Source organism: Salvelinus sp. IW2-2015, linkage group LG8 (genome assembly GCF_002910315.2).
Source record: "Salvelinus sp. IW2-2015 linkage group LG8, ASM291031v2, whole genome shotgun sequence".
Lineage (NCBI taxonomy): Eukaryota > Metazoa > Chordata > Actinopteri > Salmoniformes > Salmonidae > Salvelinus > Salvelinus sp. IW2-2015.
This window is the reverse complement of record NC_036848.1, coordinates 27,667,473-27,682,200: the sequence shown is the minus strand read 5'-3', so window position 1 is coordinate 27,682,200 and position 14,728 is coordinate 27,667,473. Positions and strand designations below refer to the sequence as shown.

Sequence of the window (14,728 nt, the reverse complement as noted above, 5' to 3'; positions counted from 1 at the left end):
TAAAAACCGCTGCACCTCTTTCACCGTGGTCGGAGTCGGCCAATTACGCACGGCTGTAACGCGGTCATCCTCCATCACCACCCCGGAGGTGGAAATACGATAACCCAGGAAGGAAACGGCCTGTTTGAAGAACTCACATTTCTCCACCTTGCAATACAGGTCATGCTCCAGCAGTCGCCCAAGTACCTTACGCACCAGAGACACATGCGTCGCGCGTTTGGCAGAGTAGATCAAGATGTCATCGATGTAAACTACCACTCCCTGCCCGAGCAGGTCTCTGAGAATCTCATCTACGAAGGATTGAAAGACGGCTGGAGCATTTTTCAACCCATATGGCATGACGCGGTACTCATAATGGCCAGATGTAGTACTAAATGCGGTTTTCCACTCATCTCCTCCCCGGATACGCACCAGATTATACGCACTCCTCAGGTCCAGTTTTGTGAAGAAGCGCGCCCCGTGAAATGATTCCACCGCCGTAGCGATGAGAGGTAGTGGGTAACTAAACCCCACTGTGATGGAATTTAGACCTCGATAATCAATGCACGAGCGTAAACTGCCATCTTTCTTCTTCACAAAAAAGAAGCTCGAGGAGACAGGTGATGCGGAGGGCCGAATGTACCCCTGTCCCAGCGATTCAGTAACATATGTCTCCATGGCTACTGTCTCCTCCTGGGACAAAGGATACACGTGACTCCTAGGAAGTGCAGCGTTCTCCAGGAGGTTTATCGCGCAGTCCCCTCAWCGATGGGGTGGTAATTGGGTCGCCTTCTTTTTACTGAAAGCGATAGCCAAATCGGCATATTCAGAGGGAATGCGCACGGTGGAAACCTGGTCTRAACTCTCCACCGTAGTCGCACCAACGGCAACTCCTATACACCTGCCTGAACACTCCTCTGACCACCCCTTAACGATGGTCCCTATCGCCAGGAAATCACCGGGTTGTGCTGAGCTAGCCAGGGAATTCCCAACACCACTGGAAATGCAGGTGAGTCGATAAGGAACAGACTAATCTGCTCCTTATGACTCCCCTGCGTTACCATGTCCAGCGGTACCGTGGCCTCCCTGACCCTTCCTGACCCTAATGGTCGGCTATCTAAGGAGTGCACGGGGAATGGTAGGTCTAACGACACAAGGGGAATCCCTAGCCTTAACGCGAGCCCCCGATCTATGAAATTCCCAGCTGCGCCTGAATCGACTAGCGCCTTATGCTGTAGAGAGGGAGAAAACCCAGGGAAAGAGGTTAACACATACATATGACCGACAGGAAGCTCTGGGTAAGTCTGGTGCTGACTCACCTGGGGTGATCGAGTAGTGCTCCGCCTGCCCTCCCGACTCCCAAACGAGTTTCTCCAGCACCGGTCGGCCATGTGCCCTCGCCGACCACAACTGGTGCAGGAGGACACTCCTCCTCCGGTCCCCCTTGACGCTGCCCCCCCTAACTCCATAGGGATAGGTGCAGGAGGGCTGGGAGGTGGAAACGACAGGACCTGTTCCGAACGTCCGCGGGCAGCCAGCAGGTTGTCAAAACGGACGGCCATGTCAATGAGTTCATCCAGAGTGAGGGTGGTGTCCCGACACGCTAGCTCCCTGCGGACGTCCTCCCTAAGGCTGCATCGGAAATGGTCTATTAAGGCCCTGTCGTTCCACCCTGCTCCTGCGGCCAAGGTCCTGAACTCCAGGGCAAAGTCCTGTGCGCTCCTCGTCTCCTGACGCAGGTGGATGAGGAGCTCGGAATCGGCGGGTGAACTCGGGGTAATGATCCCTCGCCGAGTCTGGACCATTCTACACTGCGTTGGCCCACTCGAGAGCTCTTCCAGTCAGACAGGAGACGAGGGCGCTCACGCTCTCCTCTCCGGAGGGAGTAGGACGAACGGTCGCCAGGTAAAGTTCCAGTTGTAGAAGGAAACCCTGACACCCAGCCGCCGTTCCATCATACTCCCGTGGGAGCTCCAACCGAAGAGCCCCGGAGCCGGATGCGGTAGCAGGAACAGGAGGTGCTGGAGGAGGGGGTGCTGGAGATGAGGTGGGAAGGCCACTCCTCTCCCATCGATCGATCCTCTCCATCATTTGATCCATAGCTGAACCAATCCTGTGGAGAGCACTGGTATGATGGAGGACCCTTTCCTCCCTCGATGGGAGAGGAGATGCGGCTGCTCCTGCTGATTCCATAACTGGTGCGGGATTCTGTCACGCGGGACTAGGTGGGTGCAGGAATCAGGCGCAGAGAGAGTTCCACTGGGGGTATAGTGCTCTTTAATAAGGCACACACAAAATATAAGCCCAACAAATACAGGGCGCGGACATATAACGTGACAACCCAAAAACCACAGGGTGTCAAGAGAAAGAAAGAAAATACACCTCAGCCTACAATGCACACACGTAACAAAATAAAGACAATCCCGCACAAAACAAGGGCGGGTCTACCTACTAAATATAGGGAAGCTCATTAACCGAAAACAACAGAAACACAGGTGAAACTAATAAGACAAAACAAACAGACAAACAAAAAAGGGATCGGTGGCGGCTAGTAGGACGGTGACGACGACCGCCGAGCACCGCCCGAACAGGCAGGGGAGCCAACTTCGGCGGAAGTCGTGACAATTAAAATCTTTCCAAATGCAAACGGCTATACAATTTGCCTCAAAGGCACAATATAAATAAACTTGATGTTGATGCCATGCTAGTAGAGCCTGTGCTTGAGAAGCAGAATATCTTCTGAATTGGTGGCGTTGTTTTGGATCATAGCGATCATCTTACAGTCCTGGAACACCGTCTGCAATTCCTTCTTCAAGAGCAACACCAGGCCACTTTCTTGTGAATAAACCAGGACTCATAAATCAGTCCACATCTCGATACCAGCTCACATCACTACTATTCCTAACTGACCGGATGCTATTCCTAACTGACCGGATGGAGGAGCTCTCCTTTCAGCTATACACAACTATAGATGTGTGTTTGTGTGGTGCTGAAAAGACAGCTCCAGTATGCACACGAACATTGACAGGTTTCTTGTGCTTGTTTTTGAGTTATAAACACATGCGCTGGRCTTCACTGACCTCCTGAACTGGTTTGACGTGGGGGGTCAGAATCCCTGGGGGAGCCGCAGGTTTGGGTGAAATGTATTCAGTGACAGTCATCAGCTTCTGTTTGAGGATGTGCATGGACTTCTTGTGACGTGTGACTGCCTTAGAGCCATGCTGGACACTCTGCATCAGGGGCAGCCATCCTGTAGACACACATGTTACATTAATAAGGTGTTTATTGTGTGTTTATAAAGGAGGATTTCTTAAAAAATAATAGAGGTTAGACAGACTGAATCTTATATTTAACTAGGCAAATCAGTTAAGAACAAATTCTTATTTTACAATGAGGGGCCTACCCCAGTCAAACCCTCCCCTAGACCAATTGTGCGCTGCCCTATGGGACTCCAGATCACCGCTGGTTGTGATACAGCCCGGGATTGAACAAAGGTCTGTAGGGCTCCTGAGTGGCGCAGCTCAGGAGCCCTACCGTTCTATGCAGGCAATAAAACCTGATAACTGTGTTGCATTGGATAAAAGTGTTCACTTGTGTGTGCATGTGCATACATTCCAATAATACAGTATATGATGTGAGTGATACAATACAATCCATCTTTATGTCAATGTGATTATCTTTGTACAGTGATGGTCTTGGCTCAGGTTTGACATCAAAGAAAGGATGTATATGGTGGTAGTGTACAGAGCATTTTGCACATCAAGCTTTCTGTAACAACCTTCCACCCAAGAGTAAAGCATGAAGTTGCAATTCGTTTTTTCTCCAGGTGTATTTTTAAAGACTGTTGTTGCAATGCTCTGCTTGTTACAATGTAGCCATGCACTTGCTGGACAGGTACTTGCTACAATGTAACTAGCTTTTTATGTAACTAGCCGGTGTAACTAACTAATGACGGCTAGGTGTAAACTGTGTACAACCGAGGACATAGACGCGTGCTCCAACAACATGCTTTGACTCGACATGTAGCTGTATTCATTTAATAATGTAATTTTCTCGAAATCTAAAGGAACAACCAAGATTCGAGCAAATATCTTAACTAGTTGAACATGTTATTTCTCCAACCTCGTGCAAATTACAAACTGACACGTTTTCATTTTCGTTCCAAAAAATATTTGGTTTGACGGCCTGTATATGCGTAGTTTGAATATGCGTAGTTCAGCGCATAAGCTTAGCTTGCCACCTATTTCTCCTGGAGAAGCAGTTTCTGCCTCTCTTCATACAGTACTGTTTTTGGTTACAAAAGCCAGCGAATGTTTGCGTAATATTTTACGTGAGACAGTGAACGTGATTACGTCAGTCAGGCTTTGCGTGGTTGTTGTACAAGCATGAGGCGCATACCCAGTTGCAGTACATTAAAGAATATCAGTGAAATAGGTCAATACTTTCATTCCCATGCCTCGTTGACAGCTTGCTGTCGAGCCTTATTTTCTCAGTCCTTTTGCACGACATCTACGAGTGATTCTACAACCATGGATCTCAGTGGCATGCGGAAAAAATACAAAGGAGACGAAGAGGTGAGAATAAACAAGATTTTTTTTTTCTTACATTCTTGTTATGGCACAAGCTACCTCACTTACCCTTCTAATTTGGGTTGAATGACCGTAAAGATGTCAATGGCAAATGCAGACACTTGCATATTCCAGCGGCACAACAATGCCTACCCAGTTTGCCCACATTGTTTCAGTGGTGTATTATTTAGCACTGTTTTGGAGTGTAAATGACGTTGATGACCCCAACATTTCCATCACATTGCAAGTATGATATGTCAAATGTAAAATCTGCTTACAAAGCTGACTTTGCTTACATGCAACGTCTTGTGATGTAATGAAGGGGCATCTCCCAATAGCTCCACCACTGGCGAAGGGAGCATAACGGCCCTATTCACTACCGACTTCCAAACTGCTTCTAGAAGCAACGTCAGCACAAAAACTGTTCCTCGGGAGCTTCATGAAATGTGTTTCCATGGCCGAAAAGGCACACAGAAGTCTAAGATCACTATGTGCAATGCCAAGCATTGGCTGGAATGGTGTAAAGCTCACTGCCATTGAACTCTGGAGCAGTGGAAACGCGTTCTCTGGAATGATGAATCACGCTTCACCATCTGGCAGTCCGACGGACAAATCTGGGTTTGGCGGATGCCAGGAGAACGCTACCTGCCCCAATGCATAGTGCCAACTGTAAAGTTTAGTGGAGGAGGAATAATGGTCTGGAGCTGTTTTTCATGATTCAGGCCCTTTTAGATCCAGTGAAGAAGGTTTTAACAATACAGCAAACAATGATATTCTAAACCAGGGTTCCCCAACTGGCAGCCCGCGGTCTGAATTTAGCCCATTGGTGGTTTTATTTGTCCACCCAAGTTTTCTGAGAAAATAAATAAATACATGTTTTGTTGTTAAACATATTAGACTAAAAACACCTGGAAATCAGCTAAAAAATGATTTTACTTAAAAAAATCTGTTTCCAAGTAGTCCCACGCATAATAGAGAGAAATGTGACCATATACAAATGTAAGCATGGTTTGAAATCATTCTGTTTTAGTCAAACATGATACTGTATATGTTTGGGCTTCTTGAGGTCAATTTGCCATCTACAAATGATTGTAAATATATTCCCGGTCCCCCGACCATCACCTCAAGAAAAAATTGGCCCGTGGCGGAATCTAGTTGATGATCCATGTTCTAGACGATTCTGTGCTTCCTACTTTGTGGCAACAATTTGGGGAAGGCCCTTTCAAGTTTCAGCATGACAATGCCCCCGTGCACAAAGCGAGGTCCATACAGAAATGGTTTGTCGTGATCGGTATGGAAGAACTTGACTGGCCTGGACAGAGCCCTGACCTCAACCCCATCTAACTCCTTTGGGATGAATTGGAACACTGACTGCAAGCCAGACCTAATTGCCAAACATCAATGCCCAACCTCACTAATGCTCTTGTGGTTGAATGGGAGCAAGTCCACGCAGCAATGTTCCAACATCTAGTGGAAAGCCTTCCCAGAAGAGTGGAGGCTGTTATAGCAGCAAAGGGGGGACCAACTCCATATTAATTCCCATGATTTTGGAATGAGATGTTCAACAAGCAGCTGTCCACATACTAGAAAAGAGAATTGTGTCACCTCTAGTCATAACATCTTTATCATCTACAAAGTTATGAAGGTTCACCTCACTGCATACACCCCAGTAATTGGAGTGATATCAGAAATGTATTGAAGATGTCATAATAGACATTTCTCAAAATGTATTTCCTTAAATGTCCAAGTCTGCTTATGTCTTCAATGTAATGTGCATTTTGATGTAAAAGTGTCATTGTATTAACATGTCGTAGTGCTTTGAGGAGAATCAGCTCGTGTCTCTGGACCCCATCAAGCAGTTTGGAGATTGGTTTGATCAAGCCACGAAATGTCCTGAAATTGGAGAGCCCAATGCAATGTGCATCGCCACATCCACTAAGTGAGTACCCCCATAAGTACTCCATTAAACACAATGCTTGCTTCTTAAGCTCAAATTGTAACACATTTTCTATCAATCTGCTTATTTCTACGTGAAGAGAAGGACGTCCATCTGCTCGTATGGTCTTGTTAAAAGGCTACAGCGATGAAGGCTTCCGCTTCTTTACCAACTACGAGAGCCGGAAAGGTGGAGAGCTGGTTAGTGTCTGCTACTGTCACAAGGCAGGCATCTTCCTGTCCTCTCAAATGTATGTACTACTAGATTATGTCATACTATTCTTAGGGCTGGGCAGTATACTGTATTTTACAATATACCGATATTGATGCACGGACCGGTTTGGGATTTTACTTTACCTTCTATCACGGTTTTTGAATGTATGGTTTGTTAAATGTGATATGCCGTGTGTAACGTCAATTTTTATAGTTTACACCTTCTACTTGAGTCATCCTTCTGTCACTCAAGGGGCGTATTTGTTGTTGCTTGACCACGAGACACTTGCGTTCAGTCTGCATGGTCAATCCAGCACATGCAACAATGTTGATGACAACGATGTTATTTCCACTTGTCTTCTTAATTTAAATCCACAAGCGTTCTATAATTACACAATTAGTTTGTGTTACATCTGCAAACAGCTACTTTGTCTTTTCTTAGCACGTTTTAGCTAAATCCTGTTAGCCGCTAATCGCTAGTTAGCTGGCAGTGTGGGAATGATCTAAAATGAGTGCAGGAAATGCAGAAATTGATGGAAATGCAGGAAATTATTTTAGGTTGAAGTTAAATTGAACAGTATAAAACAATCAGAATGAAGAAAGACCCATTAAAATCATGTAGAATGTATGTGTTGCCACCGTAGCATCACGCACTACTCGTAAAGCAAATGTGGAACTTTTATTATTAAAAAAAATAGTTAAATACCATCAACACTTTAAAAACTACTGTGATATGATATTTTGGCCATATCGCCCAGCCCTACTACTTCTGTTTGCAGACTTTACATCAGAATTTTTGATTTCCCTTCCGGTAGGACAGCAACCCTTACGCATGTCTGTGCTTTTACTGGGAGCCCATCAACAGGCAGGTATGTGCTTCATTTTACCTCTTAAAATGTAGCCTACTGGTCTACCCATTGTTTTAATATCTTCAAATATCTTAGATTTTTTTTTAAACACATTGTGATGTGGTTTTTGAATGAATTAACTAATGCAGGATGACACTGAATTTGCTGTACAGTAGTTGGCACTACTCTTGAGAATGTGTGTGTGCAGATCCGTATCGAGGGCAATGTGGAGAGAATCCCCTACCAGAGCTCCTGTGACTACTTCCACTCCCGGCCCAAGAGTAGCCAGATCGGGGCCATTGTGAGCAGACAAAGCACTGCCGTCCCTGACAGAAATGTGAGAACCAGTCCATGCTACTCCACTGTATTATTGCCTTCCACCATTGAGGGACTTATTCCCTCAAAATGAGGGAAATTAATGAAATATGTTAAATCTGGGCAATTCCAGGCCAGGATAGCCCAAAAATATGTTGGGGTATCGCAGATTTGTTCTGCCAATTTTCACATAGAAACTTCATTGGGAGGAAGGGTGCTTGACATGTATGACAAACAATTTTTTTGAAAATGATGATGAAATTGGCTATTTTAGGTCCTTTTTAAACCTATACATGCCTCCTGTAAGACCCTATGATCTGTGAACAGTAGATGATACAGACAACATCTTGGTGTCATTATACTCCTTATAGTGTGCTCTAACTTAATGGAGTATCTCTAGATTCAGATTTTTTTCTCTCACATGAATCTCTTCAACATGAAAAATAATATTTCTAAAGTACCCTTTTTGATTTTGTTCATTTTATGACATACTCTACAAGTACTTACAATTTTTAAGTTATTATTTTATAAGCATCACCCACACTGCAATGCAATGTTGTCGTCGGTCTCTCGTTATGTAGTGTTGTGTTGACTCTCTTGTCGTGATGTGTGTTTTGTCCTATATTTTTATTTAAATTATTTTTATTTTTAGTCCCAGCCCCTATCCCCGCAGGAGGCCTTTTGCCTTTTGGTAGGCCATCATTGTAAATAAGAATTTGTTCTTAAATGAAGAAGAAAAAAAAAGGTGATTTTTGTGAATGTGCAATCCTAAAGGAGGGCTGTGATTGGTAATGACCTATAATATACATGTCTATACATTTGTCATATCTTCAATGGTACCAGAGAGCCCACTCTGGAAATTGTATGTGTTTGAAGAGGATATTATTCCAAACGATTTTGAGATATTCATGTTGTTTATGTTGAATAACTGAATGTTAAACATTTTATTTCAGAATCTAGAAATACTCCATACTTGAAAGCACACTATAAAGAAGTATAATGACACCAAGATGTTTTCGTATCATGTATGGTTCACGGATCATAGGGTCTTACAGGAGGCATGTACAGTATACAGTTGAAGTCGGAAGTTTACATACACCTCAGCCAAATACGTTTAAACTCAGTTTTGCACAATTTTTTACATTTAATCCGAGTAAAAATTCCCTGTCTTAGGTCAGTTAGGCTCACCACTTTATTTTAAGAATGGGAAATGTCAGAATAATAGCAGAGAGAATTATTTATTTTAGCTTTTATTTGTTTTACCACATTCCCAGTGGGTCAGATGTTTACGTACACTCGATTAGTATTTGGTAGCATTGCCTTTAAATTGTTTATCTTGGGTCAAACGTTTCGGGTAGCCTTCCACAAGCTTCCCACAATAAGWTGGGTGAATTTTGRCCCATTCCTCCTGACAGAGCTAGTGTAACTGAGTCAGGTTTGTAGGCCTCCTTGCTCGCACACACTTTTTCAGTTCTGCCCACAMATTTTCTATRGGATTGAGGTCAGGGCTTTGTGATGGCCACTCCAATACCTTGACTTTGTTGTCCTTAAGCCATTTTGCCACAACTTTGGAAGTATGCTTGGGGTCATTGTCCATTTGGAAGACCCATTTGTGACCAAGCTTTGTGATGTCTTGAGATGTTGCTTCAATATATCCACATAATTTTCCTCCCTCATGATGCCATCTATTTTGTGAAGTGCACCAGTCCCTCCTGCAGCAAAGCACCCCCACAACATGATGCTGCCACCCCCGTGCTTCACGGTTGGGATGGTGTTCTTCGGCTTGCAAGCCTCCCCATTTTGTGGAGTGGTTGAAATTTGTGGAGTGGTTGAAAAACTAGTTTTAATGACTCCAACCTAAGTGTATGTAAACTTCCGACTTCAACTGTATGTCTTAAAAGGGCCTAAAATGACCACTTTCGTCATGATAAAAAAAAAAAGTGATGTAAAAGCATGTCAAACATCCTTCCTCCCAATGAAGTTTCTCTGTGAGAATTGCCAGAATCTGAGATACACAAAATATTTTTGGTCTGTCCTGGCGTGGAGTTGCCCATTTGACGGTTTTGTTTCACTCTGCAGTACCTGAGACAGAAAAATGCGGAGCTGGAGGAAAAGTACAAGGACACAGATGTCCCAATGCCTGACTATTGGTTAGTATTACTATCAAATCACCAGGAATTCTACATGACTTTGCCATGCCAAACCTGTGCAGTAAGTGGTCTTATCATGCAAGCCTGTTCTTGTTTTTGCCTGTCTTCCAACAGGGGAGGCTATATCGTTAAGCCTTACATGATAGAGTTCTGGCAGGGTCAGACCAACAGGCTACATGACCGTATTGTTTTCACACGGCCAAAAAATGTTCTAGAAGAGCATCAACATCATGCTGAGGCGGGCTGGGTGTACCAGAGGCTATCCCCTTGACAAGGACGGTTAGGGGAAATGGACTAAAGAGCAGGCTGGAGATTGGGGCTAGCGTACAACTCACTCATGTCAACATCATCAATCAAACCAACATCATTTCAATACATTAGGAACATTTTGATGTTGAATAACTAAGTGCTATATGATGTGTATCTTATTAAGCCATAATTTGCTGTTCTGTTCAATTGGTCTTGTTTTATACCAAATAAAGGAGACATTTTCTGGTTGGTTAGGAGGCCTGATTGTCTATTGTCTCCAAGGCAACAATGGAACATGATTAATGTGATGCAACTATGAACTATACAGTCTAGCACATAACCTGTGACACAAGGTTTTACTAATCTGAATATGCTATATGGAATGCTTTGCATTTTCTGACTCATGAAGTGCAAAGTCTGTCTAGTAGAGTAGTCACTGTTTGGTAATGATTGACAGAAAATCAGCAATGTGTTTCCGCAGGACTCAACAACCTCTAGAAACTGTACTTGTAAAAAGCACAATCTCCAGTACTGTGTCTGTTATTTAACGTTTGTACATGAGTTCCATTCTATTGGAGCAGGGATAGCCTACATGTTCTGTCTAGCTGCTAATATGTGTTTTAATGGCCCACATCCACAGCAGTTTCTCTGTCATAATGTAATAACGATAGCCTATTAGGCTGAAGTCCCAGTGTTGAATTTGTTATGGACTGATTCCACAGGCAATCCATGTCTTGATCAATCTGCCTTTGAAATATAGGTATATTAAGGTGTATATATATAGGTACAGTTGAAGTTGGAAGTTTACATACACTTAGGTTGGAGTCATTAAAACTAGTTTTTCAACCACTCCACAAATTTCTTGTTAACAAACTATAGTTTTGGCAAGTCTGTTAGGACATCTGGATGACATCTAAATGACACAAGTCATTTTTCCAACACTTGTTTACAGGCAGATTATTTCACTTATAATTTGCTGTATCACAATTCCAGTGGGTCAGAAGTTTACATATGCTAAGTTTACTGTGCCTTTAAACATCTTGGACAATTCCAGAAAATGATGTCATGGCTTTAGAAGCTTCTGATAGGCTAATTGACATCATTTTAGTCAATTGGAGGTGTACCTGTGTATGTATTTCAAGGCCTACCTTCAAACTCAGTGCCTCTTTGCTTGACATCATGGGAAAATCAAAAGAAATCAGCCAAGACGTCAGAAAATAAATTGTAGACCTCCACAAGTCTGGTTCATCCTTGGGAGCAAATTCCAAACGCCTGAAGGTACCACGTTCATCTGTACAAACAATAGTACGCAAGTATAAACACCATGGGACCACACAGCCGTCATACCGCTCAGGAAGCACAGAGAGAGATTCAACCCAAAAAGTTACGTTTTGCAGCTTTAAGGTCTGGATAATTTTCACTTTAGTCTGCCAATCAACTACAAGAAATGTCAGCATTGTCTCAAGAATCCCCCCTGCCTTGCTCTTGAACTTGAGTCCTCTTGCTGTGCAACTGTCACAAAACCAGGTGCCCTTTCCCTCCCTAGGTCTGCACCCCCTCCAGTCTCTGTCTGTGCCATGGCTGACCCTGGCTGGTGGAAGCTGAACTTCTACGCAAAGAAGTCTGAGGTCAAGGTTCTGTACAAGATCCGCCAGAGTTGGCAATAGCACTGGGAATAAGAAGCATTCCAACAGCTCTCAGATCCCCACAGACGACAGTTCAGTGCCAGACTGGAGAAGATAGGTCTTAGTGATGAGAACCACAGAGCAGAGAATAACATACATACGCATGTGCACACACGCGCACACACGCACGCACACACGCACACACACAAGTGCATATCAATACCAATGAACAACAAACAGCCACACCACTCACAAAAACGCAGCAATCTTATTTGCACAAAACATATATATATATACACTCCAGTGGCGTGCCGTGGGCCTGGGGCTAGGCCTTCAGTGAGGTACTACACAGTCCCACCCGAATTAATCCACCTCTTATTATCATCAATTATGCCATGGCTCTAGACACTATACATTTAGACAGAAACGCAGTATAACCAGGCGTTGCGTCACCTTGAAATTGACAAATTGAAATTTTTGGGTAAACAGTGCTTAACAGACAACTCAAGTTTGCAAAGCCAGTGTGGCTCCAAACACCAAATCGATCACTTGCAAATATAGGCATTCCAGCAGTACAGTTTGCAGTGCTTCTCGGAGCCTTTGAGCCATTGACAGCGCTCGTAGTTAAAACTTTGAAAGTGGCGAGCGAACGAACCCCTTTCCGCCTGTGACAGGCTTTGTGGCGTGGGCGACCTCTCCTTACAATGTCTAACTTTTCTTGAAAAGTTCGTCTTGAGAATGGCTTATAATTATATCCTCGACGAAATCGATATCTTCTCCTCCTTCCGCCATTGTGGGTTCAAAAAACAGCTTAGTAGAGTTTCCTAGATCTGCATAGACCTGCCTCTCAATATTGGTAATCCAATCAAAAGACGTGGACGCCTACGCCTGCTAGCTGGCTCTGTGTAACACTGGAGCCAGCCAGCAGGCGTACAATAGCCAACTCTAAAGCTGATTGGTTGACACAAAATTTTAATTTCCATTCACTTTAAGCTACAAGCGCCCGCACTGTTGATTCTGAAGGCCTGAGAGCAGATTTTAGACCCCTGGCAACACATGATGGCTGAATATGATTGGATAAAAGATCTAACATAAAGACCAGCCCTCCAAATCTCAACCTGGGGCTGGAAGCAGTGCAACCAAGAGGAAAGCTATGAAATGAAGAGTATAACCTTATCTTGGGGAATATATTTAATACATATTTGTGGGAAAATATATTTAAAAAAAAATTATATTCTGATGATGTTTAGGCCAGCAGAGAAGGCCTTGCAGGCCCTGACGGCCCACCACTGATACACTCCAAGGTGGACACCACACTCAAGTACACCATAATACTGTTACCATCTAAATTCTCACTCACACACGACATATAAACAATACTGTTCAAGGTTATTGATGCACAGATATAAGAATGTGTGGTATCTTTGTGTGGATAGCAAAGTACCTTCAACAGTTCATTCCTGTGAGATTGCACTTTCAAGATTTTCAAGAATACCGCAACAAATATGTTGCCTGTGTCTGAACAGGGCTCATGACCAGTAATCTGGAGTGAATATATGTTAAAGTATATGAATTATGAAAAATAAGTTTAGCTTTAAAGTTTGTTTGTTATAGATGTTTGTTATACTATCATGTTACACGAATTACCTTGGCACAACTGCTCTCACATCAGATCTCTTAATTTACATTTAAGTCATTTAGCAGACGCTTTATCCAGAGCGACTTACAAATTGGAAAGTTCATACATATTCATCTGGTCCCCCCGTGGGGAATGAACCCACAACCCTGGCGTTACAAGCGCCATGCTCTACCAACTGAGCCACCACGGGACCAATATACAGTTGAGTCGGAAGTTTACATACACCTGAGCCAAATACATATAACTCAGTGTTTCACAATTAATTACATTTAATCTTAGTCAAAAAATCCCTGTTTTAGGTCAGTTGGGATCACCATTTATTTTTAGAATGTGAAATGTCAGAATAATAGTAGAGATGATTTATTTCAGCTTTTATTTCTTTCATCACATTCCCAGTGGGTCAGATGTTTACATACACTCAATTAGTATTTAAATTGTTTAACTTGGGTCAAACATTTCAGGAAGCCTTCCACAGGCTTCCCACAATAAGTTGGGTGAATTTTGGCCCATTCCTCCTGACAGAGCTGGTGTAACTGAGTCATGTTTGTAGGCCTCCTTGCTTGCACACGCTTTCTCAGTTCTGCCCACACATTTTCTATGGGATTGAGGTCAGGGCTTTGTGATGGCCACTCAATACCTTGACTTTGTTGTCCTTAAGCCATTTTGCACAACTTTGGAAGTATGCTTGGGTCATTGTCCATTTGGAAGACCCATTTGCAACCAAGCTTAACTTCCTGACTGATGTTGAGATGTTGTTTCAATTATCCACATAATTTTCCTCCCTCATGATGCCATCTATTTTGTGAAGTGCACCAGTTCCTCCTGCAGCAAAGCACCCCACAACATGATGCTGCCACCCCGTGCTTCACAGTTGGGACGGTGTTCTTCGGCTTGCAAGCTGCCCCTTCTTCCTCCAAACATAACGATGGTCATCAGACCAGAGGACATTTCTCCAAAAGTACGATCTTTGTCCCATGTGCAGTTGCAAACCGTAGTCTGGCTTTTTTATGGCGGTTTTGGAGCAGTGGCTTCTTCCTTGCTGAGCGGCCTTTTAGGTTATGTCGATATAGGACTCGTTTTACTGTGAATATAGATACTTTTGCACCCGTTTCTTCCAGCATCTTCACATGGTCCTTTGCTGTTGTTCTGGGATTGATTTGCACTTTTCGCACCAAAGTATGTTCATCTCTAGGAGACAGAACGCATT

The 14,728-nt window shown here is 43.5% G+C and overlaps 1 protein-coding gene, 1 non-coding gene and 1 pseudogene across 2 annotated transcripts; 1 reads left to right on the top strand and 2 right to left on the bottom strand.

The window, feature by feature from the left end:
* LOC111968215 (large ribosomal subunit protein uL10m-like) overlaps nucleotides 1-4,001 on the bottom strand; it is a 7,177-nt pseudogene extending 3,176 nt beyond the window's left edge.
* Nucleotides 4,002-4,333: 332 nt separating this feature from the next.
* On the top strand, nucleotides 4,334-10,511 carry LOC111967668 (pyridoxine-5'-phosphate oxidase). Its single transcript, XM_023992900.2, has 7 exons — nucleotides 4,334-4,553; nucleotides 6,362-6,486; nucleotides 6,584-6,683; nucleotides 7,511-7,564; nucleotides 7,752-7,880; nucleotides 9,938-10,008; nucleotides 10,123-10,511. Exons 1-7 carry the CDS (start codon nucleotides 4,365-4,367, stop codon nucleotides 10,277-10,279), a joined length of 825 nt encoding a protein of 274 aa, XP_023848668.1. The 5' UTR covers nucleotides 4,334-4,364; the 3' UTR covers nucleotides 10,280-10,511.
* A 3,125-nt stretch (nucleotides 10,512-13,636) lies between these two features.
* trnat-ugu (transfer RNA threonine (anticodon UGU)) lies at nucleotides 13,637-13,714 on the bottom strand. The gene has a single exon. It is a non-coding gene; the product is annotated as a tRNA-Thr (tRNA).
* Between the last annotated feature and the right edge of the window lie 1,014 nt (nucleotides 13,715-14,728).

What these genes read in the sequence shown, in the direction of transcription:
- LOC111967668 (XM_023992900.2), top strand. Translation starts at nt 4,365, where the DNA reads ATGAGGCGCATACCCAGTTGCAGTACATTAAAGAATATCAGTGAAATA. An exon ending in GCCGGAAAGGTGGAGAGCTG is followed by an intron (nt 6,684 to 7,510) that starts GTTAGTGTCTGC and finishes CCCTTCCGGTAG; the next exon opens with GACAGCAACCCTTACGCATG. An exon ending in GGGAGCCCATCAACAGGCAG is followed by an intron (nt 7,565 to 7,751) that starts GTATGTGCTTCA and finishes GTGTGTGTGCAG; the next exon opens with ATCCGTATCGAGGGCAATGT.